The sequence below is a fragment of the Pituophis catenifer genome, unplaced genomic scaffold, assembly GCF_029215685.1.
Source record: "Pituophis catenifer annectens isolate HBS135680 unplaced genomic scaffold, rPitCat1.0.hap2 SCAF_6, whole genome shotgun sequence".
Lineage (NCBI taxonomy): Eukaryota > Metazoa > Chordata > Lepidosauria > Squamata > Colubridae > Pituophis > Pituophis catenifer.
The window spans coordinates 24,639,395-24,667,241 of NW_027256886.1; the positions used below are offsets into that span (position 1 = coordinate 24,639,395).

General features: G+C 37.0%; 1 protein-coding gene across 1 annotated transcript in view; it reads right to left on the reverse strand.

Annotated features, from left to right (window-relative positions):
• Positions 1-21,533, reverse strand: part of MED12L (mediator complex subunit 12L) — a 187,307-nt gene extending 165,774 nt beyond the window's left edge. Inside the window, exons 1-4 of the mRNA XM_070944975.1 lie at positions 21,435-21,533; positions 4,151-4,255; positions 2,778-2,969; positions 681-840 (exon numbers count right to left, since the gene is read on the reverse strand). Of these exons, the coding sequence (XP_070801076.1) occupies positions 681-840; positions 2,778-2,969; positions 4,151-4,255; positions 21,435-21,533 (556 nt within the window). The remainder of the gene's footprint in view (positions 1-680; positions 841-2,777; positions 2,970-4,150; positions 4,256-21,434) is intronic.
• Positions 21,534-27,847: the final 6,314 nt, after the last annotated feature.

Sequence of the window (27,847 nt, forward strand, 5' to 3'; positions counted from 1 at the left end):
CCAATATCAATAGTTTAAATCAAAGGAGTGATCCATTTGATAAATTGAATATACAGTGACTAAATCTCTAGTTAAGTGATCTAACTACCATTTTTTAAAACATGGTGTTAATAATATACCATACTGTACAAACCAAAAGTCATTAATAGATACAGCCTATTTGTCTAAAATCTGCTCAATTTTCTCATTTAGGATAGGAAGAGAACAATTAATACATTTTCTCTGGAGGTCATGAATCAGGCTTCAGCTTTCATTCTGCTCTTGTACTAAAAATTCAAATATATTTTCATTGATCAGTAATGACAACCTAAAGAAATGGAAGCTTGTTATTGTCATTTCATGATACAACCACCTTATGATTCTTGTTTGAATTGCACTGACACCTACTGTACTGGGACAAGAAAGGAGCCTCCCCCATTTGCCTACCAGCATTCAGGAGTTCCGCAGGTGAAGATAACACCGCCTGAAAAAATTCCTTTCACAGAGGCAGCCAGCCACCTCGGTGATCCCTGGCTAACATGTGCCATACGCTAAATAAATAAATAAAACCTACTGTAGTTTATGAAGCATACAGGAAAATGTGCAGATTATCAATTTATAATCCGTACAATAGTGCAACCCCACAGCAGTACAAAAATGTGTATTAATAATGCAAAGATATTACATTCAGAATTTATTACCAAGATTTGGATCAGCTGCCTGGCGTTTCTTGATTTTAGCTTCAGAGATGGCTGAGTAGTAGGCACACGTCATTTTTATCAACCATGCTGCTCGCAAGAGTGGCACAGAATATCTTGCTAAATAAGCAAAAACGTCTTCCTTTTTGCTCAGAATTGGGACCTATATTTGAAGATGAAGAGAAAGAATTTTAAAAAGTGTGGCTATGGTACCCTAAACCTGTTACATGACAAATTGTAAAATTTAATTAAACTACAGAGATCTAGTAATAATTGAATGACATGTAGAAAAAAAATAATGATAGGAGTAATTAGAGAAAGCAAAAGTTAGTGACTGATTGGTATCAGATTAGTCAAACTGTTGCTTTTTGGTATGTTAAAAATAATTTAAAGGTTCTGTTAATCTGGATCAAATGAAATTATGTATTATTTCCATTAAAAGCTGCTTGATTTTAAATAGCGAGCTTAAAACATACTTGCTGGCAAAATGAATATTTTATTCATTGATCAAATGTATTTTCATTTTTTTTCAAAGAATGTTGAATAGCCATAATAGCTGTAATACTCTGCTTCTCAAAAATGTTTGAAGCAAAATATGGAAAACTTATATAGTCTGTCACATTGGCAGCTCTTACATCTCAACGTAATTAACAGCTCCCATAAAATGATATGTTTCTTAAAGATGCAAGCCCACAAATGTTGCATTTAAGTCCTGTGAAAAAGAGATCAGTTCCACTAATGCAGGCTTAGTCAACATTCTTAGGTGAAATATAGGCTTGATCTTAACAATAGCTAAAAATGGGCAACACTTCTACCCCTTAAGAAATAGATTTTATCAGGTTTCCTGAAATATTGAAAAGTCAGTTTCCTTCACTTTTGTGTTTAGGATTCCTACTATTTTCAAAAACTTCCTTTTTAATGCTGTGTAGAACTTTACACACAATATGTTCACTTTAGTATGAAACAATACAAACAAGTCAGCACTTAAAGTTGTGGATACCTTTGTGAAAGACAAAATTCTAACGTAACTTTTTCACAGCTCACAACAAGGAGTTTCACGCAGATATAAATTTTTACCAGTTTTTACTCTTTTTATTGTCTCTGAGGACTCGTGCAAGTTTCAGTATCTATTTGTGCAATACATCATAGTTACTTACAACTCACTGGAGGACAAGGTGTCATTTTGTCCGCTGCATTCCACAGCACTTCTTGTTGCTATTATGTACAATTCAATCATAACTGTGAAAATCCAGAAGTCTGCTGTAATACACATATCTCCATGGCCACCTCTGTTTGCTGCTGGATGTCACTTCTTGCCAGTAATAGCAACATCAGCCAGAGATAGTACTCATTTGTTATCAGTCATTCTCTTCTGCTCCACCTCATAACTCCCTTAGTCAGCTTGGCCAGTAACTAAACTTAGCATTTCAAGCATCTACCCAAACTGACAATACTCTGTACTATCTCAGATGACCAAAAATGATTGGTGGTTGTTTTTCCACTGACAAGGGAAATGAAGGAAAGAAATCTACCAATCCCTTTCCTTAAATCACTTACAAGGAGTAATTAAGGAATCATTCACTGGCCTTATTACTGCCGGACAATAGCAATAGGAACAAAATTGTTCTGTCCACCAAGAGAGTCATAAGTAGTACATTGTACAAACAGCTTAGAAACTTGCATGAGTCCTCAGAGATCATTTATGTTGGCTTTTCAGTAGGCTCAGCATCAGGTCAGACATAAGAAAGAAGACACCATAGAAAATTTGAGAAAGGGAAATGAAAAAAACAATACGGAGTGTTAGAGGTAAAAATAGAACAGGAACTCTCATAATTTCTTTTGCATGAAGCTGCTTTAATATTGCACTTGAGATTCAGATCAGAATCACATACACCAGGGGTGGGTTCTACTTACTTTTACTACCGGTTCACAACAGGGCCGTGTGCATGCGCAGAAGCATTCTGATGACGTCGGGGTCGGTGGGCGGAGCCTCCCGCTGCTTTTACTACCAGTTCTATAGAACCAGTGCGAACCGGGAGCAACCTACCACTGACATGCACCCTCCTCCTCTCCCAAATAATGAAGAAGCCATCCAAGTACCTTTTTTGCTAGGAAAGTCAGAGGTTTATTTCCTGCCAAATCTGCAAACCAAGTATGAATTGCACTCTGGGACCGAGCAGTAACTAGCCAGTAATTGTCTTTAGCATTTATTTGCAATTTCTTCTTTCCTGTATCCTGGAATGTATTAAGTTTTAACTTCTCTGCTAATATGCTGCTAAAATAAGCACCAATCTGATAAGGGAAGAAAACACAAACAGAATAAGCATTTTCTAATATATATAATGTATATATATAATGTCCTGGATTAAAGAGATCAAGTGTACTTTAAGTAGTACCTTTATAAGATTAGCCTCTAAATTCTTTATTGCAGCAGTCAGAAACTTGATAATCTGAATAGCATTATCATTCAGGTATGGATATTATGGATATAAAAGTTATTGACACTGAATATTAAAGTATCTCTTAGGCCAGGGGTGTCAAACTGGATTTCTTCCAGGACCGGATCAGCATTGCAGTTCTCCTACGCGGCTGATGGGGGAGCAGTGGGGGGGGCAGGATGGATGCCTCCTGCAGCACCCTTCCGGCCAAAACTGGGTGCAGGAGGTTCACGCACAGCCCTCCTGCATCTCATTTTCACCCTCCACAGCCTCCTGCAGCACTCTGATAGCCATTTTGGGGCCATTTCTGCCCCATTTTCAGCCGATTTTTCGCCCCATTTTCGTGTCATTTTTTGGGCCATTTCAGCCAGCAGAGTGCTGCAGGAGGCCATGGAGGGTGAAATTGCTTAACGCATTGTAAGCCGCTCTGAGTCGTTGGAGAAAGGCGGCATATAAATCAAATTTTAAAAAAACAAGGCGCAGGGGGCGCATGCAGCCTGTTTTACCTACCAGGCACACTGCGGACCAGTCCTTTGATATTTCCAGGCCGGCCCCATGGGCTGGATTTAAGCACCCCATGGATCAGATCCAGCCAGCGGGCCTTGAGTTTGACACCCCTGTCTTAGGCTATAATAAAAATAATAATTGCAGTTAAAGAACCTATCCAGAAAAGGCAAATGTTAAATTTGAAGTCTGTGACATTTTCCTTCTTTCAAACATCAATTAAAAATCTTGTAAAAGTTGATCCTTGATCAGTATATTGAGGACACATTTCAGAGAAATGAAGCCTAATCAATATATCCAGAGATTTCAATTCAAACTGAAGGAGTAAGGCACTCAGCATTAGGAAATCAACATCTTTGTATGCATGCATTCACCCATGTATTCATAATTTTCAAGTTATACAGATGTTCTGTCTAAAAAGTTTTTTAAAAATGAAGACACACATTACCAAATCAATAAAGTATTGCAAAACAGCACACAAAATTAGAATGTCTTAAGAGGAAGCACTTTTTGGTTGCAAAAAGCACTTACCTTTGATGGGTTAATAACAATATTTCTAGCAGACCCATGTTCATCTCCTGAGAAAGCTGGCTGATTACTGAAACCTTGTTTTACATTTACAGCAGTTAGCTCATCCTACAAATAAAGTACAATGTTAACTTAGTTTTTGCAGCAGGTTCCAAATTTAAGTCAGGTCAGATTCTCACTAAGGAATTAAAAATTCTGTTGCGCTATGTATAAACATTTCACACTTTCTTTGCAAATGCAAATCTGTTTATGAATTTTCGTTATAAATATTTTATACACAATTCTCTTATATTATCTAAAAATAATTAAAATTTGGCACTTATCAAATTGATCTGAATACTTCTTTTAAAAAAAGTCCAGACAATCTCACACATTTAATGATACAAACACTGGATTTTTAAGCACATAGGTAATTATTTCTTCCACTTCTACTACTATTTGTTTTACCCTGAAACAATATCCAGGGAAACCCAGTTTGATGTAGCAGTTAAGGCATCAGGCTAAAAACATAGTGAACCGTGAGGTCTTAGTCATACTTTAGACATGAAGCTGGCTGGATGAACCTGAGCCAATCATTTTCTCTCAGTCTTAGGAAGGAAGCAATGGCAAACCACTTCTGAAAAAATCTTGCAAAGAAAAATGCAGGAACTCATCCAAGTCTCTCCAAGAATTTAATATGATTGAATGGAAGAAAAAAAAATCAAAGATCTTATTCAGATTGGCATTTAGGAATGAGACAATTTATGGATAATACAAAAAAACATGCTGTTATATTTGAATACATTACAGAAACAAATCATTAGACAACCCAGGGTGCAATTGGTTGTGGTTGTGATTCAGGTGACTCTGAAGGCATAGATAAACCTCCAAGTGGCCACAATAGCTCTCAGAGAGAGTGCTAATAACCAGATGACTGCAAAGTAACACAATCCTTCCATTTCCTCCCCAGACCGCCTCCATTCTATCAGAACCTATCCTTCCATCCTCCCCACCATAAGAACTGATGAAGTTTCTTGGATGAGAAGTAAAACCGTGGGTGAAATGCTACCAGTTTGGACCAGTTCAGCCAAACCGGTAGCGATGGCGGTGGGTGGTTCAGAGAACCGGTAGCGATGGTAGCACAAGGCTTCGCTCACCTACCCAGTCATCATTACTTCCTGGTTTTAACCAGGAAGTAAACTGTTTTTTACCCTCTGCACATGCGTAGAGGGTCTGTGCATGCACATGACGCATGCATGCACATCCGAACCAGTAGGGAAGGTAAGTAGATTTCACCCCTGAGTGAAACATTTTTGTCTTCTTCCTCAAGGAAAAAACAGTCCAGTTGCCTTGTAAAAAAAAAAAAAACACACACATTTGAGACAACTATGACCTGGATGACTGAGAATTTCCACAGAGGTTTAGATTTCTACTTTTAGTTAATCTAGTTAATTTAGTTAAGACTAAAGCTAGCCTTAACGCAATGTGCTATTATGTTTCATTCTCATAAAATTCGGCAACAAAAACACTCTGGACTTCAACAGAGATCAAAATTCAAATCCTTGTCATTAGTTTTGAAGCTAACTCATTTCAACAGTGAAGATGAACCAGCCTTCTGTTTAAACAATAGCACAGCTGTACAGATGAAATTGTGATCCATTGTAATCCATCTGAACTTCTATTTAAAAGATGCAGATGTAATTTTGAAGATATCCTTAGTAACTATATCCTTCAGTGGTACAAGGCCTCCTCCTTACCTCTGCATAAGCTTGCGAAACGTCTAACAGTGATCATGTGCAAATAAAGTTAAAACTATATACTGTGTTACAGCTTAGCATTTAAAATATTTCTGCCTCTGGCACATCATCTTTCCATTGGAAATTTAACTCTTATTTACAAATCAATAAATCATCACCATATATATTTCCTAACTTTCTATCTTGCATATCCTAGCTACTATGTGGAGGAGTAATGAATCAAACTGCCCATATCAGAAAGTATAATTTTTTTCCCAGTCCAGTATATCAGGCCCATTTAAAGGACAAAAGGTAGAGACTAATGCTACATTTTAATGTATTCTCTAAGCCAAACTTGGCAGCTTTAAGGCTTGTGGAGTTCAACTTCCAGCATAGCTGAAAGTTCTGGAAGTTGAAGTCCACAAGTCTTAAAGCTGCCAAGTTTGAAGACTTCTGCTCTAAGTCATAAAATAAATAAACAAACAAACAAACAAACATACATACATACATACATACGTGTGTGTGTGTGTGTGTGTGTGTGTGTGTGTGTGTGTATGTATGTAGGTCTTTGGTTATTCGGGTTTTCTTCTGCGTAAAATTGGAAGTCTCTTGGCGACATTTCGATGAAGTCTCATTCGTCATCTTCAGGCTGATGCTTTCGGCCTCGTGCTTCTAGGAGCAATGTGTGTGATCGCAACTCTTTCTTCCTTTTAACTGCCAGTGGGGGTGTGAACTGATTGGGTGGGAGCTTGGCTGTGTTCTGATTGGGTGAGGTGTGTTCTGATTGGTTGGGGGTTTGGCTGTGCTCTGATTGGATGGGAGGTTGGCTGTGCTCTGATTGGATGGGGATGTGTTCTGTTTAGGTGGGGGCTTGGTTGTCCTCGGGTTAGTCTGAGTAACAGGGGGATTTGAGCTGGTGAGCTGCATTGCTGTTGTTTGGCTTTGCATTCGTGGTCGTGCCACATCTTCATGGTGGGTGTCAATTAAAAGGAAGAAACAGCTGCGATCACACACATTGCTCCTAGAAGCACGAGGCCGAAAGCATCAGCCTGAAGATGACAAATGAGACTTCGTCGAAACCTCACCAAGACACTTCCAATTTTATGCGGGAGAAAACCTGAATAATCAAAGACCTACACCCGTGAAAACCTCATATATATATATATATATATATATATATATATATATATATATATGTGTGTGTGTGTGTGTGTGTGTGTGTGTGTGTGTGTGTGTGTGTGTAATTGAAAAGCAAAACTGAACAAGTTCAATTATGTAAAGTGATTTCAAAATGCATACAAGGATTATTATTTTTTTGAGCCAGCTGAGACACATCCTTTTGATTAAACGAAACCAGCACACTAACTTTTTAAATGCAAAGAGATACTTTTGAACAAACAGTCTTCCTTGTGCCTTCAGGCTTGTAATCCCAGCACTTCCCTGAAAAATGTACATTCAGTCTTAATGTTTGCAAAAAAAAAAAAAAAGCCCATACTGTTTGCCTTTGTTGTACTACACTATCAAATGTACACAGTTCCTGATTCAGAACAACATGAACCTGATGAACAGCTTCAAAGAACAGCAACCAAAAAGCATTCAATTGATTTGCACCATAGATCTTATTTTTATCCAAGAACTGGATGTTCTCTATTGGGAAAAGTAAATTTTTCTATCCATAGATACACCAATAGATTTTAGATATAAATCAGGAACAGTAGACGTAAGATATTGTAACAAAAGTGTTCTATCGGAATAGGCATCTGTAACAAAAATTCTGCCCACATTCAATCACCTACAGGTAGACCTTGACTTATAACCATTCATTTAGTTTGAAGTTTTCATTTAATGACCACCTGAAGTTACAACAGCACTGGAAAATGTGACTTATAACAGTTTTTCACACTTGATTATTGTATTATCCCCATGGTCACGTAATAAAAATTCAGACTCTTGGCAATTGGCATGTATTTATAATGGCTCCAGTGTCCCAGGGCCCTACGATCATCTTTTGTGACTGTCTGACAAGCAAAGTCAATGGAGAAGCCAGATGCACTGAACTGTGTTACTATCTTAACAACTGCAATGATTCACTTAACAACTGTGGCAAAAAAAAAATCTCATAAAATGGCACAAAATTCACTTAACAACTACCTAATGTAGCAAAAGAAATTTGGGTTCAATTGTGGTTGTAAGCCAAGGACCATTTGTAAATCCTGCATCCTTGGTCTTGCTCTATGGAACATGACATTCACCAATTGCATTTTTATTCTCATTAGTTCTTTGATATTTCATGAAAGCCCAGCTTTATTTTCCAGAACTATTGGGATTACAACTCCCAATATTTCCAGCCTATGTGATCTAAAGCTTTAACAGCAATCTATCTTGTTGATCTTGTTAGCTGCTTTAGGGGTTATTAGACTTTTTCAGCAATTAAAACCAGCTGTAAAACAGCAGTGATTCAGACATGACATAGTGACCTAGTTTATTCCTCAAATTAAATCACAATTGGCTGGATTCATATACTGCCCTAAGCCATAAACAAAAATTCACAAATGATAATAGTTGGACTCAGAGAAGACAATATGACAAAATGAAGCAATATTTTATATGATATAAGAATCCATACTCTGTTTCCAAGTACAGAACAATCTCCCCTTTTATTCCTCAGTTGCTTTTCTTCTGCTTCTTCACTAGTGCTAAACTAAGATTCAGTCACCAGGAAATGATGGTTAAAAAGGACCAAGGTTGAACAAAAGGTGATAATATTCCATGGGAAAAAATGTTTCAAAGGTGGTTCCATGTGCTGGGAGAATAAGATCCCTGATTCATTTTCACATTTATAAATCTATGTGATTGATAAAAGTCAGCATCACTAATTTCACATAATCAATCAAATCCTCACTCGAATCTGGAGAAATTCATAATCTGCATTTAAACTGTCTGTGAAAGACATCAGGATCACATATTCTAATAAATTGTTTCTAGTTTAGGATGCAATCTCTAGGATTACAGCTGTATACAGTAGTGGCCAAAATTGTGGAAACCTTTTGGGGAAAGTGTATTTTTGAGGTTTGATGCCAAATAACACCCCTTTTTTTGAATTTCAAGATAATCATATCCCACTCCTGGAATGGCCTGGGAACAGCCCAGACCTTAACCCAGTTGAAAATCTATGGAGCCGACTAAAGAAACTTGTTAGTCAGAAGCAACCCAGCAATAAAATAGAAGCAATCATTCAATCTTGGTTTCACATTATAACAGCTACAGAACTAAAAGACTTGGTTCACTCCATGGGAAGACATTGTAAGGCCGTAAATCATGCTAAAGGTTACCCAACTATTGACTGACATGGTGATAATTTTTGTATTTCTCGTTTTTTCTACATGTTTCACTTTTCTTCTTTATACTCTAACTGCTATTCTAATAGCAAATCTTTCATAAAATGTATTGTGATACATTCTTGATTAAATTATCTTTCCATTGATATATAATTGTATGGAACTACTCCAAAAAAAGTAGTGTTATTAGCTAGTTTTAGAAAATACACTTTTCCCAAAAGGTTTCCACAATTTTGGCCAGTACTATACAATAACACAAACAGAATCCACAAAGCATTTAGGACCATTGTACCTCCAGATCCCATTAGTAATTTTTAGTTCTGATTTTTTTTTTACATCAAGCTTTTTTTAAAAAAGAAATCAGTCTTGTGAAAAAAAATTTACAGTGTTTTATCCAAAAATTTAATTTTTCTGAATTGTCTTTACTCCATTCAATTTATGTCATTTCAGTACAGTCTTGACAGACAGAATGACACAATGCTTTCAGAGAGCAATCACTGTTCAGTGTACAACTGCATAGACGATCTGAATAGCCTGAATCACAACAGTTTTTATACAAATGAAGATTTTTTTTTCTCTTTCAAACTTTTACACTTGGAAATTATTGACAGATAATTAAAGCTAACCTGAATTGTAACTCTCTGACAGTCTACATATGCCAAACAACAAATGCATATTTATTTTTAAAAAGCCTTGAGGAAATCTATTGGATTTATTCAGTACAAACACTGCTTAGCCTTACATCCAATTCTTTAAAAGAAAAAAAAAGGTGATTCTTTTATAGTTTTGCACATGTTCATTTAGTGTACCAGATTGCGGGGGGGGGAGCAGAAAAATTAAAATTACTCAAAGGAGACAATGAGTTCCACACATAATTTTGCAATGGCAACCTTTCCACGTTTCTTGAAATTTGTATTATCTATCTTATCTTTTCTACCTCAAATCAATATTTAGAAACTAATTTTTGCAGGAGATTGTCAGAAAGGATACGATTCCCATATTTTACAATATCATTGCTCTCTGAGGAAACCTGGGCATCAAATTATTAAGATTTCTTGGTTTGAATCCAGATGTGGATAATTACAAGTTCGGTGAATTCAATTTATTTCATTTTGATCAACAATGTAATTATATCAAATCCAAACTCACTGAGTTCTTAATAATAGCAGAAAATTAAGTATTACATTCAAGAAGAAAGAGCATGGGACCAGCTATATTGATTCTGAATGTTTATATAATATTGAGAAATGGAATGCTCTAAACCTACAAATTCTAAATTTAAAAGCCAATTATTCATGATGATAATTTTAAAAAACACAAAGATGAATCCAAGAATTCTATAGTAAATGGGGGGATGACCTATGACCTATTCTCCCAGCATTAAGCTGGGGGGGGGTGAAGAAATTCTGAAATATACTTAAATGTTGCCAGTCTTGTCACAGAATCACAAACTGGAAAAAAGCTACTCTATTGAACTTTTTCTTGATGATATATTCTATATGGACTAGACAGGACTAAGATAAGAGAAATAGTATTGCCCATAATATTTATGCTTTATATTATGGATATTTTCCCTGATGATTGTGTGAAGCTACATAAAGCCATTTTGTGTAACTAAAACTTGGGGTACCTAAAATAGGTAACATCATCAGTGCTAGTGACTAACACAGTGACTAGCATTGATTACGTTACCTAGTTTGTATAATAAAATGTCTGCATGAAAACAGCTGTGCTCAGACACCACCAAGGACCCCTCATTTCAACTCTGAACCACAAATATTCTCATTTAAAGGTGTATCGACCAGAAAGTTATATCTATTGGATGAAAGTCAGAATTATCCATCATTAAATTAATATAGACTTTGTATAAGAACTTGCTAAGATGCATCCATCTGACTTTTTTCTTTGTAGTTCACATCCAAATACGTCTCCAGTATAATTGCATCGTATTCATAAATATTGAGGAACTTTCAGATAAGATACTAAAAGTTATACAATAAGGTCTAAAATGGTTTCACTAATTTTAGTTATATATAATTACAGAACTGTGCAAAGACTACTATACTAACTTGGAGGATCTAATACAATGGGGCAAAAACAGCCCCCTCCTTCTGAGGCAGTCAACAGACTAGAATTTATCTAGAAGTCTGTTCACACATGTCTATTTAGCCTAAGGCTACAAATCATCAAATGCTCATAAAGATCTATTCATGCCATATCTCTAGAGAGATAAAGCAGGTTGGTAATCTTTATAAGGATGACATTCCTCTCTCCCTTTGACAGCTCTCCTATTCCCATTTCATGTGACACCTCCAAGATTGCAATTTAGGTAGCAATCTGTTTTCCTTTTTGAACAAAACTTCTTTTTTTGATACAAGTTTTATTAAACTTTTTTTTTTATATAAGTTTTATTAAATTTTTTCTTTCATCATACATATTTTATGAACAGAGTGTTGACCAGGTCACATCTTATACATAATCATAATTGTAGTTATAATGTATTTTAATCTTCCCATTTTTTTCAATATTCAACTCTTTTATATAATCCTTTATCACAAATTAGTCATTTTTACTGTATCTTATTATTTCAACTTCTGCCATGTTGTTCTCTTTCTCTAATTCTTTATCATTTTCAATTTTACTTACAAATAAGATCATTTTACACCTTATATTTCTTCTCTGTTTCAATTATTCCAGTTATTTACCATCTTTCTTCATTTCCGGAAGTACGTTTCTAATTCCTTTTTCCCAGTCATTAGCATTTGAATTATTCATCTTAATTTACATTGTTATCAAAATTAAAAATGTTGTTAAAATACTTATTTTCGCATTTCTATCTGCTGAGGTTTATCACAAACAAGTTCTATTCATTCTTCTTTACAATTATAATCGCTTACATGATTTCAACATTGTTATTCTCTTACAATTGACATTTTAAATATTCATCTTAATTTACATTGTTATCAAAATTAATGTTAACAAATTACTTATTTTCACATTTATCATTTCATATTCAATGCTTTCACCTAAATAACATCACAGTATATCCTATTATTCTTCTCTCTTACCAATACAATAACAATTTAAATTCAAGACAATCAAAATGACTATTATTGTTACCGTATTTTCCAGCGTATAAGATGACTTTTTAACACATGAAAATCTTCTCAAAAGTCGGGGGTCATCTTATACGCCGGGTGTCATTCTCCTGTAACCAGGCAGACCAGCCCGAAAGATTCTGACGAGTCTTAAATGGCTCTGGCGATCCAAGCTCTGAGGATCCCAGCTGAGTTGCCTGCCAATCAGGCAACGCAGCTGGGATCGCCAGAGCCCTGTAAAAGGAAAAACGTTTTCCCCCTCCAGCTTGCTTACCTTAGCTGCTAATTGCAACGCTTGCCTTGCTTCACTTGCCTGAATCCATTCCATCAGCAAGCCACTCCCTGCCTGCAATCAAGCAGGCAGGAGTTGTGGACTTCAACTCCCAGAATTCCTCAGCCAGTAAAACAAAGCTGGCTGAGGAATTCTGGGAGTTGAAGTCTACAAGTCTTAAAGTTGCCAAGGTTGGAGACCCCTGTTTTATTGGGTAAGTTTTTTTCCCCTTTGGGAGCTTTAAAAAAAATAGTTAATTGGGTTTTTTTTTAGTTGTTCTTTTTTAGACCTAGCCATTTAAAGTTTAGGAAGTTTTAAATTTAGTTTTCATATAAAAATAAAAATAAAATAATATTTGTGCAGCTTTCTGAGATTTAGTGTGTTTCTGTAGTGTTTCACTCTAACTACACAAACACACAAAATCTCACAATGTGGAATTTTGTATGTGTGAAGTGTGAAAGTTGTTTTTTGGGGGGGGGGCTTTTTGTGGCTGTGTGAGGTTCCTGCTTGTTGCAGGGGCCATTTTGGGTCTAGCACAGCTGCTTTTACATTGTGGGTGAGCCAGTTGTGTTGTGTTGTGTGTGTGTGTGTGAAGTGTGAAAGTTGTTTTTTTGGGCTTTAGCACAGCTGCTTTTACATTGTGGGTGAGCCAGTTGATGTTTTTTAATTTTTATTTGGTGTGCGTTGAAAGAGGGGTAGTCTTATACGGTGAGTATAGCTCAAACTCTATATTTTAACAGGAAAAGTCGGGGGTCGTCTTATACGCCCAGTCATCTTATGCGCCGGAAAATACGGTATATTGTCTACTATCTCATTCCCATTCATTAATCTACCTAATTATATATCTTTACTAACATTTACCTCATCATTCATCTTTAACCATCATCTCTCAATCTTTTCCCATTTTCTAATAGTTTTTTGCTCGACCCTTTATCTCACTCTAACTTCTCAATTCTCTTTGTGTGTGTGTGTGTGTGTGTGTGTGTGTGTGTGTGTGTGTGTGTGTTACATTTCATTTTCTGGATTCCTTTTTCTTTTTTTGTTGTACTTTTTGAGCATCCCTTACTAAGACTTTCCCTTGTCTCTCCCAGATATTTTCCTTTTTTCCTTTTAACTGTTTCTTTTTTAGGGGAAATTTTTTCCCTTTCCTCTCTACTTTTTTTTTTTGCATTCCCAAAAATTTCTATAATATTATCTATCTGATTTTTATTTTTTAATATTTTTTCTTCAACATTGTTAACTTCTTGCTTCTCATTTACAATTCCCTCTTCAAACTCTTCTTCACTTTATTTTTCTATATCTTTCAGTGAATTTTCTTTTTCTTTTTTGCCTAATAAAGATTCACGCATACTTTTAAACATCAAAATTAACTCTTCATATATCTGCAACTCCATTTTGTAGCAATTTAAAAGATTATTAAAACATCCCCAATTGTATCTTTTTGCAATTAGCCAAAATTTAAGGTCTATTTAATTTTCTTATATCGCCTCTTCTTTTCTTTTCTCTTTTTCTTCTTCAATTATTCCTTTGTTCTTCAAGTTTAAAAAGATCTCCTCAATTATTAATTGTCCAAGTTCAGCAACAGTCAAATCCAATTAAAAAGCTATCTTCCATTAGAGAAGGGAAATGAAACAAAATCAAAAATGTAAAACAGTCACTCCTTAATTGTTCTCACAGTGTCCAAATTATCTTCTTCTATATGACCAAGGTCAGGGCTTCCAGCTGCTTTTTCTTCTGTTTGTCTATTTAAGTAGAGTATTACAGTACTTTTTCTTTCTTCCAGCAAATGACACTCTCCATTTCTATTCCATTACAAAATAGTCTGTTAAGTCTGATTAATTATCAAAATATCAAGAAATTTTTAAAATCCTCATAAAAGTTGTTGTTTTCTTCCGAAAATCACATTTTCCCCTTTTGAAATATTTTGCTTTTCCCAATTTTCCAAATCTAAAACTTCTTCTTAGGCTTTTGATATTACAGTGCCCCCTTTTTCTTTTTTCCATGTGTGTGTGTGTGTGTGTGTTTTTCCCAAATGCCAGATAGCTGCTAGCCCAAGCTCAGGAATTTCTTTTAAGATTCCAATTTCAATTTTTTCTTAGTATAAATTGGCAATTATCTCACCCAGTTCTAGCACTCCATCCAAACACCACTCCAGCTCAATTCTTAGGTCCAGTTGTCCCAGCTTCAAGGTTGCTACCATAAGATGGCCGCCTCCCCCGCTGCTGCTTCGGGAGAGCTGTTTCTTTTCCAGCAAGGAGATTGCCAATTCCTCACAGTCTACGAAATGCCTCTCCTTTCTTCACCATCCCTGCAAGATGGGTATGGCTCAAAAGCTTCCTGGCAGCGGTTCATCCAGCTGGATTTCATGTGGCTCATCAGAGCCCGCTATTTTCCAGTCCGTTCAACCGTGACATCAACCGGAAGTCCTCTTTGAACAAAACTTTGTTGGTGAAGTTGACCTGGTGAAATTGTTCTGGAGTTTTGTGAAAGTTTTTGAATCAGAATAGGATAGGCCAGATCCAACTGCCCTGTATCTGATAAGTAAAATTTTGTCCAAATTGTTCCCCATTAGCTCCAAGGTTCAAACTTTGTCCCAACTTTAAGGACTACCTTAATAAGTAAGGGTCACATTTAAGCACATACAACCTTTTCAAGAATCTGTTTCAACCAATACACCAGATTCAAGAGTTGGACCCCTTTTACATTATGGCTAAGAAATTCTTCAGGGAAGCTTTTACAATTGCAGTTTATTTCACTACTATTTTAATGGCATATTTTTATGCAAAAAGAAAGGAAAAAAGTGAGCAAGGTCAGTCAAATGTGCATATACTAAATGAAGAACTAGCCCTACACAAACTATATTAATATTATTATAACTATGTTAATAATTGTATAATATTGCACAATTATATATGCAATTTTATTTATTGATATGCATCAACTTTTGAGAATCTATTAGCTGAAAAGCAGACCAAAAGAAATAGATACAAGACTATTGTGCAAGATACAAGGAAGTCAATACAATAAATTAATACACCAGCCTATTAGAAAGGGCCATCGGATATGTTGTATATACAATGTATGCTCAAGGCACAAAAGGAATGATTTTAGATATTTTGGTTATTAAATTTGGCATGCATTGGCTGGATCCAGACAACCTATTAAGCAATAATGTGCTTTGTTCAGTTTCGAATTGTGGAATTCATGAATCTAGACAGTTATGGGCTACTTTACTTAATTATACTTTGTTGAATACGTGACTATTAGCTAGGTTTAAGCATCACATTAAGCTAGAGTCAATGCTTAATAACTACAATGGTTAAATTTACTTGACAATCTAAACCAAACATAACAAACCACATTATATTTTAAAATCGTTTGCAAACTGAAGTCTGATGTATTACATCAGATTAATTTGGAATTATGGGAATTTGTATTTACATCATCAATACATGGAGAGTGGATTAAATAGGAACCAAGGGAATTCAAGGCCATAAAACTACAGCTGAATTGAAATCTCTACAAAGAGAGATTTCAATCAAAGATTATTGCTTCAAGCATAACAGTTTTTGATACCCAAAACATACCAAAGATTGTAAATTGTATTTCTTTAAATCACTCTGAAATGCTAAGAAGGTGGATCGCATGAAAATATGGTACTCTAGATACATATATATATATACATCAAATTAAAGGATAAGAGTAAGATTCATTACAGTGCAGACCCCAGCAGTATAAATATTAACTTCCTAAGATATACCCACTGAACAATTCCTAGTTTAGGTTTTTAACATGGCAGTAAATAATGTACTGATCAGATGACATATTATTATATAGTACACAAAATTATTGTTCTATAAATTGATAGGTGTTAGAACAGTCCATTTCTTTCTACATGATATGAGACAAAGTTATTAAAATCTGAAAAATAAAATAAAAAATCAACTTATTTTTTTCACATTCCATATGGATACTTTTAATAATAGAAAGTCTGTGGAGATAAATAAAGACCTTCACTGTTATAATTCTAAAGTGTTTTGAAAAACCTGAACTATAAAATAGCATCAAGATTTCTCTTATAGCCCACAGTACTTTCCAGCCTTTTTTAGCAAATGCTAAAAAGATGAAATTTTCCTAATCCCAGAAGTAAAAAGTCATAAGAATTTCACAATCAGCCTTATGAGATAGTCCAGATAGGAGCATGCCCTGATAAACTATTAAACTTACTTTTTTTGTAAGATTACAATAACATAATATTGTAATATTGTACATCTCTTTCTCTGTCACCTTTGTAGCTCAGGAAAATAGAGACTGTCCCTACTGAGGCTTTTGCTATCACCGCATTCCTTCTGCAGCTAAGCTGCTTCTTATTCAACCATTTTCCTGGTTGTGGCTCCTCCTCTGTATTCCAAGGTCCCACATACCACTAAATCCACACATGAAAGTTTTTATACATTTTCTGTGGATCACCCGAAATGGAAATTAGTCCTAGTTTAGGTTTTTAACATGGCAGTAAACAAGAAAGATTTGAAATATTTACTTTATAAATAAAGTTTTGACTAAAAAAGAAATCGTCCCTTCACAATTACATCCAATGGCTAATGCAAAGAGCCCTGGTGGCACAGTGGTTAGAATGCAGTATTGCAAGCTACTTTGCTGACTGCCGGCTGCCAGCAGTTCAGCATTTCAATTCTCACCAGCTTAAGGTTGATTCAGCCTTCCACCCGTCCAAGATTGATAAAATGAGGAGCCAGATTTGTTGGAGGCAATATGCTGACTTCGTAAAGTGCTTAGAGAGGGCTGTAAAGCACTGTGAAGCAGCATATAAGTCTAAGTGCTATTGGTATTATGTATTAAAATCTCAGAATACAAAGGTTTGAAGAAACCATGGACATTATCTTCTACACACACACACACATACACACACACACCTGCCCAGGGCAGGAATCACTATTGACTGTATCAATAATAGATCCAGTTGATACTAATTTCTGGGAGAGGCATGGAACTAAGCATGTCTCTGAAAGCGTGAAGACAATGGTTGCAGCAAAGAGTGAAGGACTGGTGAGTAGACTGATTCTTCAGAACCACTCTGGATAAGGAAAGGACAAGATATTAATTACATATGCACCAGACAGTTGGTCCTTGTGAAAATATTATAGGTCAGCAGTTTGAGTATCAGTTGAAGGGACCAGCCATCATGCTTACAAATGCATTGTGGCTTTTTAAAGGACACTCTGTTCATCAATGTCACTTTCTAAACACTTTCAGAAATTGCCTATTTAACTATCTTAACACTATTAGAGATTTTCAGAATGGTGAGTTGAAAAGCTGCCTGGTGAGTGAGTTTACTTCCATTCATAAACAAAAGAAAAATTAACCATAAGTTTAGAATTTTAAAGAGTTGGAAATAAATGATTAAAAAGTTAAATACATAAGACTTTGATTCAAGAAAGGTATAAATGAATTAAGAATCCAAACAAATTTGGAATATTGAAACTTTTACTATAACTTGGAATTATGTATATAAAATAAAGAGCTTTTTGTGGAAAGAAAATTGTTTTATCTATCTTAAATAATAAGAAAGATTTGAGACTTTATGATTTAAGAAACTGGATAAAGAGGGAATTAAAGATTCCAAGCAAAAAAGGAAAATAAGTTAAAAGTGTAAACTTGCCCTTTGGGTTCTGATTAGTATGTGATATTTACAAAACAACATTAAAACATTGAAAATATTCCAGATTTTTAAAAAATGAGGCCAGAAACTAGCCACTACAATGTCAGAATGATGTCTGCTTCTATAGATAAACTATGACCAAAAATGTTAATGAAGGAATGACAGGTGTGAAACAAATTTTGTCTGATATAAAAATATATTAGAACCAGAAAAAATAGATAACAAAAAAAAAAAGTGGGTTGTAAGACAAAGAAGGCAGCTTGGAACAGAAGAACAAATGTCAAGCCAAGAGAATGACTTGGATAAGGACTTTCTACTGCATATACAAAAGATGTTGGTTGAAGTTTTGACATTCACAGTGGAAATACAAATAATAAACCAAGAGAATAACCTGGATAATCACTTTTTACTAGACTTACAAAAGAGCTTTGCTAAAGCTCCCACGAAATGGGGGGAAGCTCCCCTTTCAGATGGGAAAAAGAAAAATTAAAGAAAGGCCAAATCCTGTGACACCATATGTCAGCTTTGGAAGCCATATTAGCACCGGAAGCTTCCACGCTGCCACTTTCTTGTGTGTGGGAAAGTAGGAAGGAGGATTTAGTAGAGGGAATGCAGTTAGACAAAGTAGTATTCTTTTTGGTCAAGATTATGACAGTCCTGCATCTGGAGAAGAAGTGGTTGGACTGATGTCTGGAGATGGCATGGATGATGATTGGACCATGTGATGGACTGATGGGTGCAGGGGATGGATTTGGGGGTTTTGATTTACTGAGGGAAAACCCGGAACTCTCAGATTTGGGTTTTCCCAGATGTTCCAGTATACCTACTCTAATAAATAGAACTTTGAGAAAATGCTTGTCTCAAGAGTTTTTAATTGGAGTTGGGTTTTTCTGGAACGTTGACACCATATGAATGAATTTCAAGTCAAGATTGTCAGAAGAAAAGTATATAAAGTTAGTTTGTTTGATTGAGATCAAGATAATATGTGTCTCTATGAAGTTCTGGTAACCTTTTTTGGACTTTTTGCTGAAACCAAGACCAAAACATTTATGATCTATGGACTTGTATATAGATAAGGGATGGTTTATAGGAAGAAGACATATTTGTAATCTTAAAAGAGTAAAAAGTTATTAAGTTTGCTTATACTTGTGATGAATATCAGAAGTAACTTTATATATTTCTTTTCTTTATCTTACTTTCTTCCTTTGCTTTTTTCTTTCTTTGCAGTTTTTATTCTTTCTATTTGTCCTCCTCTCTCTGAGTTTAGTTTGTATTTGCGTTTACTATTGTAATTAAAATATTCAATAAAAAGTATAAAAGTAGATGCAGTTTACCATAGCATAATATCATCAACATCACTGTAAAGATAAATACATTGTATATCCAATTCTTAAATCAGCTTCTGACTCGAGTTCTACACACGTTTTCCTTTACTTTGAAATAACCTCTTAGACCCAATCCTTATTTCCAGCATATTTGGTGGAACATATAGCTTTTTCATATCATCCAAACGCTATTTAACTGCTCTTCTTTCATCATGTACTGTCTATAATGAGAGCCATCTTGCAGAAACCAGGAAACCATGAGTTCTATTCCCACATTAGGCATTAAGCCAACTGGGTGACCTTAGACCAGTTACTGCCTCTCAGCCCTAGAAAGGAAGCAATGGCAAACCACTTGTGAAAAACCCTGCCAAGGAAATTGCAGGGACTTTTCCAGGCAGGCACCAAGAGTCAACCCTGATCTGAAGGCCCTATACATATATATATATGTATGTATGTATGTATGTATGTATGTATGTATATGTATATGTATATGTATATGTATATGTATATGTATATGTATATGTATGTATATATAAAACCACATGTATATACAATTATTGTAACAATTATTTCCTATAGTAATTATAAGAGTTTCAAACTACATAAAATAAGAATTGCTCCAATAGCACAAAGTTCTAGTGTAACACCCCTTTCTAAAAAGCATTAAAACAGATTTTACCTGGATTCACCCAACACAATGAAGTGTAAACTATGATTAAGTAACCAACCAAAACATGTTGGAGCATGTTGAACGAACCAAATCATCGGACTAAGACATAATTGGTATTTGCTTCTTAAGGTTTAGCATGCATGAAGACTGCTAGTATGAACTGTTAACTATGATTAACTATAGTTCCGCCTATGGGCCAAACAAAGTCTTTTTATGGGAATGGCCATAGCCAAGCAAGAAATGGTCTGCCAACATTACAGCCAAACTGCTAAGGCTTCCACATAAAGGTTGCAATACAGTTAAAGGAACCCTTAATTTATCAGTTTCTTAGTTACTTGCAACTTTAACCTACAGAGGACAGAAATTAGTGGCAACTGAATAGCAGGTGAGTTAAGGAATCCCTTGATAAATTGTACTGTGTATTATAACAACCTTCCTTCTTCCTCCCCCCCCCCAAACCCAGCAATTATCTGTTAATTACACAGTGCCATAACGTCATGGTTACAACCCAGTGCCACTAGCTGGAACAATACACTCAAAGTGCCAGTGTTTTGAAAGTCATCTGATTTGGGGTGACTAAGAGAAGCGGCTTCACTCCCATCTGACCAAATGTCAAGTCACTGGTCCATAGGCAAGGTCTGCCAGAAAAGCCCCGTTTAAGGAAAGCTGGCAAAAGGGAAGGGAAGAGGAGCCGTTTCCACCTGCTGGGGGAGGGGTGGCCTCAGTTACCCGAGGGTTGAAGACTAGCCCGGGGCTTGATTTAGGTATGCAAAAAAGGCAAGTCAGGGTTGCGGAGGAGGGGAAGCATCCTTTTCTTTTCTAGCTGATGTCTTTCAAAAGTTTGGGGAGGGGGGGGGAGGAAGTGCACCGAGAAGAGACGAAGAGGAGGGGGCGGGTATCTACTACATAGCCCGGAGTGCGTCAGGGCCCGGCGCGCAAGCATATCACCTCCCCCCCTCCCCAACCCGTAACTCAACGCTACGAAATCTCTCAGGGTCCCCAACAAGCCTTGCGAGAAGCTCCGCTCTGAGGCTGGCAGGCGCCTTCTCCTCCTCCTCCTCCTCCTCCTCCTCCTGTAAACCCACCTTAGCCTGCCTTCCCTTCCCTTCCCCCTCTCGGGTGGTCGCCGGGCAAACTTCTCCCCCGGACCGGGTGTGTTGCGCGGACGGGCGCGAGGGAAACCCCGGGCTTACCTCCTTCTGCTTGGGGTCTTGAGGATAGACGTCGGGCGGCCCCAAACGGGACCGTTTGAGAGGTCTCTGCTCATAGCTCAGGAGCCCGAAGGCGGCCATGATCTCTCATGTTAGCCGGCGAAATGAATGAGAGTGAGAGAGAGAGTTGGAGATGGAGCAGCCTCTGAGCACCAGGGAGCAGCACTTGGCTGGCAGACAGACTCCCCCCTCTGGGTCTGGCTCTTTTCCTACGTGGGAGACATACATAGAGACGTACGCCGGGAGAGCAAAGGGCGGCTAGGATGCGGCAGGATTGCAACCCAACCCGCCCACAGAGGCAAATGTCACAAACACACACATACACACACCTCACACGCGCAGACAAACGTCCCTGGAGAGCTGAGAAACGGCGAGGGTGATGGCGGGGGGGGGGGGTGTTTGACAAGAAGGACCAGACGAGGGGGTGAAAATGGATAGAGAGGTCAGGGAGAAAAGACCCCTGTTCCTCCCCCCACCCCCAAGAGATGAATCTTTCCTTCCCAATAGTTGCAGGATTTCTTCCTTCTCTTGCCCTAGGCCAAATTTCACAGAGATATATTTAAAGGCTTTTTTTTAAAAAAAAGCACACACACACACACATACACAGAGGGCTGTAGTAGTTCCCATGACAGCAGACACCACTGCCCTTGCCCCAGTAGCGCATGAGGTTTCAAAGTTCAAAGTTCAAATGTCTTCCACAGAAAGATCACTACCTCTGATCTAAAGTAGGTTATCATACCCAATGTCATGCCCAGTATGGCTACGGTGGGCTAAGTGAATTTCCATCTTTCCTATAAATTGGAGGCGAGAGAGTAAAATCAATCTAACTGATCTTGACTATAACTTATCTTAACCAGGATATCTCAACCATATCCATTCCTTAATTAAATGCATTGACTGGCGGAATGTGTTAGCATGTGTTGCTTTTGGACTCGCATGACAAATTAGCATTGCTTTTTTTTTTCTTTCCTACACTGGAAGAGAAACTACTTAATGGAAATACAAAAGGTGATACAAGGTATTTAAGGAATATTACGTAAACTATGTTAATTAGTTTTGAGTGTTTACTTACAGAAGTTCCAGTGAGGCCTTTGTAAATCTGTATCTGCTACATCACTGCAACAAAAATATATGATGCAATCAAATAGTTAATCAATGCCCAGGACACAGGAGATCCTAAAAGGAAAGATTTGTTCTCTTGGCAACCAACCAGCCACTCCAACAGATTGTAGCTGCCTTGGCTAGTGGCTCTAAACAGCAGCACAAGAAATGCAGCGTCCTCCATGGCTCTACACTAGTACACCACCAAACTTGCAAAGCTTTCATTGTTGTTCATACTGCCTTCCCAGAGAAATGGCATAGATCAGCCAGAACTGGGAAAGGAAGAGGCTTAAGGGGCATCTTCCTCTCTGTGACCCTTTGTTTGCCATGCCCGAAAGCATCAATTTGCAGAAGGCAGATTTAAGACCTTGTATTCTCCAAATCTCCAAAAAAAGAAATCAAGAAAAATGAGATGAGAATTCCATAATGGAATTCCTTTCTGGAGAATTTAAGGAGAAAGAATCTCACCAGTGTGTGTTTGGGTAACACCATAACAGGGTAGTTTAGTATTGGTAAGACATTTCACAAGCTGTCCACTATGTGAGAGCAAAATGCCAAATGTGTATTTGTGTGTTCATTTGTTTGTTTATTCATCTATTCTAGGTTGCCCAATTTCAAAACAACTCTGGGCAGCTTCATGATTAAGGGAAAACAAAAGAAAAGCAACACTATATAAAAAGAAAAACAGTCACTCCAGAGGGACAAACAAACATTCCCTTCAAATGCCTCAAGTTCCAAGGGGAAAGGATCAAGTTGTTTAGAGTTTCTTTAAGACAGGTAGGTTATTAGCCTGCCCCCAAATTTAGAAGCCGTTTAGCTCCTATCTATATCTATGCCCACTATGGAGAACCCAGACAACTCATCTATTTTCCTGTAGGCCTAAATAATAAATCATCAGCAGGGCCGTGGGTGAAAGATTACTGCTTCCTGGCCATAAAGATAGTTGGAGAAGTAACTATTTTTAGAACAAGTGCTGCAAAAGGTGAAACATCCTCCACCCTGATCCTTTCAGTAATTCTCTCTTAAAACTAGAAAGAGGATCTCTCCCCCCCCCCACAGCATTCATCCATTCTACTTTTCTACAGTTATTATTTCCATTGCACCATGGGGGGATAGAACCCAAATCTTCATCAGTGGGATATGCTTTCAGATATATTGCCTCTGTTTCTGGGTGATAAGTTTTGGGAAGGAATTCAGACAAATTAGAGCAAGTTCAGAGAAGGTCAATGAATATGATCAAATGACCAACAAAAACTTGTGCAGAATGATTATAAAAGCAGAGCATGTTTAAGCCGTGACAAGAGAAGATATTTGAAAAAGTATCTTCTCTGCTATTCTAAACTACAGGACATGAAATAAACACTAAGAACCGATGGAAGACACTGAAATGGTGGATACCTTTTATGACCATCCATCAACAGAAAAAGGAAGAAGCACTAAAGAAATATGCCTCAGACTAACACTTGATAGATGTGAAAGCCTTGGAAAAGATATTCAACTGTCATGAAGCGTCTATATACCTACAAAGATCACAATCATGATAGGCATTCCCTGTGACATACATAGATATTTCCCTCTATGGAAATGAAAGTTGGACTCTTGAGCAGCAGATAAGAAGAGCATTGACTCTTTGGAATTTTAGTGCAGGAGAAGACTTCTCAGAAAGCCATGGACAGCCAAGAAAAGAAATGATCTGATGATGATACCTAGCTTTAATAATGAACCATCTGCAGGAAAATAACAGCACAGAAAGCACCAAGGGCCTCTCAGAGAAATGATCAAACAAATCAAACTAGAGTTCTCACTCAAGGCACAAATGACAAGGCTTAAATTATTCTACATGTTATGCAAAGACCTAGATCCCTAGAAAATGCTCTAATGCTGAGAAAGATGGAAAGAAAGAGAAGAGAATGACCAGCAACGAGGAGGATGGATTCGCTTATAATGGCAGCGGCTGCCCCATCAAAAGACTTACTGTAAAAGATCAAGTTAGAGCCATATTGTCCAGTGGTGGGTTTCAAAAATTTTTACAACTGGTTCTATGGGTGTGGCTTGGTGGGCGTGGCATGGCTTGGTGGGCGTGGCTTGATAGGCATGGCAGGCGAAGGATACTGTAAAATTTCCATTCCCTCCCCAATCCAGGGGAAGGATACTGTAAAATCTCCATTCCTTCCCCAATCCAGGGGAAGGTTACTGCAAAATCTCCATTTCCTCCTGATCAGCTGAGACTTGAGAGGCAGAGAATAGACGGGAGCGAGGCCAGTCAGAATTGTTATTACTGGTTCTCTGAACTACTCAAAATTTCCGCTACAGATTCTCCAGAACTGATCAGAACCTGCTGAAACCCACCTCTAATATTGTCATAGAGAAAATATATCTGTGGTTGCTAAGATTAGACAATTATTTGATAGCACATAATTAAATCAAATGAAAAGGAAGAGCAATTCAATAGTAAAGTCAGTCATTCAAAGAGCTGGGTACTGTTCTTTTTTGGATCCCTATTAGTTCCTTATTTGCTGGATAGCAGGATTTTTTTTATATATATATATCTTCCTCCTTGCTCACAAATAATCCACAATATAAATGAGCAGAGGAACCTGCACATAGTTTATACCATGGAAGTTTACAAAGGACAACATGTGACACATAATTGACACCATGAAGCATTCAGTACGTTTTGTAATTTGCTTCAGTTGTGTGTGCAACTGACATAAGTTGCATAATTTGTCTCATTATACACACTACACTGTCATAATTCTATGAGATGCCTATGGTTTTTACAGATGCACTCAGCACAGATATCTAGATTATAAATGAGGTGTGTTCTCCTCTCTGTTTACACTCCTTCTGCCTACATAGGTATAGGTCTAAATGTGTGGTCCACATCTGAATAACCAACCACATTATTCTTGGAACAGGGTAATTATCTGGCTAATATTTAAGGAAATTGAAATCCAATGCAGGTGAAGGTCATTTTATTATTTATTTATTTATTTATTTAATTTATATACCGCCCTTCTCCCAGAAGGGACTCAGGGCGGTGAACAGCCAAAATTAAAAAACATACTAATACAAAAGTTAAGATAATTAAAAAGAATTAAATCACTAGTTTCCCAATTTAAAACCCCCAAATCCATAAAATTTAAAATCCCAATTTAAAAACCATTTAGGCTAGGCTGGCTTGATGGAATAAAAACGTCTTCAGGGCTTTACGGAAGATCCGGAGGTCCGGGATCAATCGTATTCCAGGAGGCAGTTCATTCCACAGGGCGGGTGCCCCCACAGAGAAGGCTCTCCCCCTGGGGGCCGCCAGCCAACATTGCCTGACCGACGGCACCCTGAGGAGGCCCTCTCTGTGAGAGCGTATTGGCCGGTGGGAGGTTATCGGTAGCAGCAGGCGGTCTCGCAAATACCCTGGCCCTAAGCCATGGAGCGCTTTAAAGATGAGAACCAACACCTTAAAGCGCACCCGGAAGACCACCTGGAGCCAATGCAGCTCGCGCAGGAGAGGTTTTACGTCGGAGCACCACGTCACTCCCACAATCACCCGCGCGGCCGCATTCTGCACCAGCTGGAGCCTCCGGGTGCTCCTCAGGGGGAGCCCCATGTAGAGAGCGTTGCAGTAGCATTGTTCTACATATGACCTGTAAATGAAGCTAATTAACAGACACTACCAACGACAAATTTTATTATTTTGGAAAACCCCTGATATAATCTTACTATGATCCAAATCAGAAAAATAATACTTACTGATTGTGCCGAAGCATACTCCCAATCTGTGCTTGGCTTCTTGGATGTCAGTCCCTGTTCTCAGGTGATCTCTCTCAGCCAATTGTTATACAGAATTTGTAACTGAATGGTAACTATGCAATCCTTATAGAAATTGAACATTATAATGCAAAAAAAAAAAAAAAAACCCCAACTGAGGAAAACTATAATTCTGGGTCATAAAATGCCAACTTTCTTGTTGCAAGGACTACATCAGATAGTATCAATGATCCTGAGACTAGACCTCACTATTACTATCCCAAGGCTAGTGCCAACAGCTTCACTTACCCCCAAGTGAAAGGATCACAGATCCAGAAAATAAAAGTGTGATTTAAACCTTCCTTTTGCTTTATATGGTTTGCTTTTTACATTTTCCAATGGTAAAGTTTTCCATCAACAACATTTCTAGTATCTGTATTAAAACTAGATTATCAGGAGAGAGTTCTTGAATCTCTGTCTGTGAAACCTCTGGTACCAGCATTGGTCCATAAGAAGCCTAACAATGCCTGAAATAATTTTATACCAGAATATATGTGGACAAGCAACATAAGCTGCAAAAAAATATATGTATGTATGCTTGTCAATTACTCAAAAAAAAAAAAAAGAATAAGATGAAATGATCATATTGCAGGCCACACCAAACTGCTACCACAAAATATATTAAATTCCACATCTGAATAGTTGTTTGTCTTTTTTTAATATGGTTGTTCACAAAATCAGCCAGATGTTTAGACTGGGTTTGGCATTTTCATCCATCTGTTCAGTCTTTTCCAAGGACCTGGGATAGGCAGATTTTGTTGTTTGATGATATTAAGGGTTTATTACTATAATTATTTCAGAATTAAGGTTAGTAAGTTAATAAAAATAATCATATCTTTGACAGGTATTTTTGTAAATTCAGATGCCAGTCAGGAAGCTAGGAGTTATCCATATAATGTAATTATAACATAAACAAAAATGAGAAAGCACATATATAGTTAATGCAGATGAAATATTGAATACTAGTAAAAATGTATTCAATCTGTTTGCATTCCACATAATACATCAATAAATAAAGAAATGTCTTTGCAATAATCTACCTATTTTGATCATTAGATTTCTATGTTTTATTTTATTTGAATTCTTTCCTTCATCCTGCTGTCCAGGTGTACTGCCACATCTACAAAAATTACTTTTTTTCTTTGTTATATAGTATCTGGTGTGTTGTATTCTAGATGGTAATTAATTTGTATGCAAAAGTCCCACAAATATTAACATCATCATTTCAACTATTTTCTCAATTTTTTGAGAAACATAGTACATTTAAGAAAATCAGAAATTGTATAGATGCCAATGGAATAAGTGGCAACTCTGTCGTAACATTTATCACCAGGCTGAGCAATTTTGCAGCATCTGCTAAATATGTATTCTATTTTCATCTTTTTCTTTACAACTTCTGCATTTGCTGCTACATTATTGTTGTTGTCGCTTAGTGTGAAAAGTAAGGTCCCACACCTGTGCAGGAAAAAGAAATGCACAGGTATAAA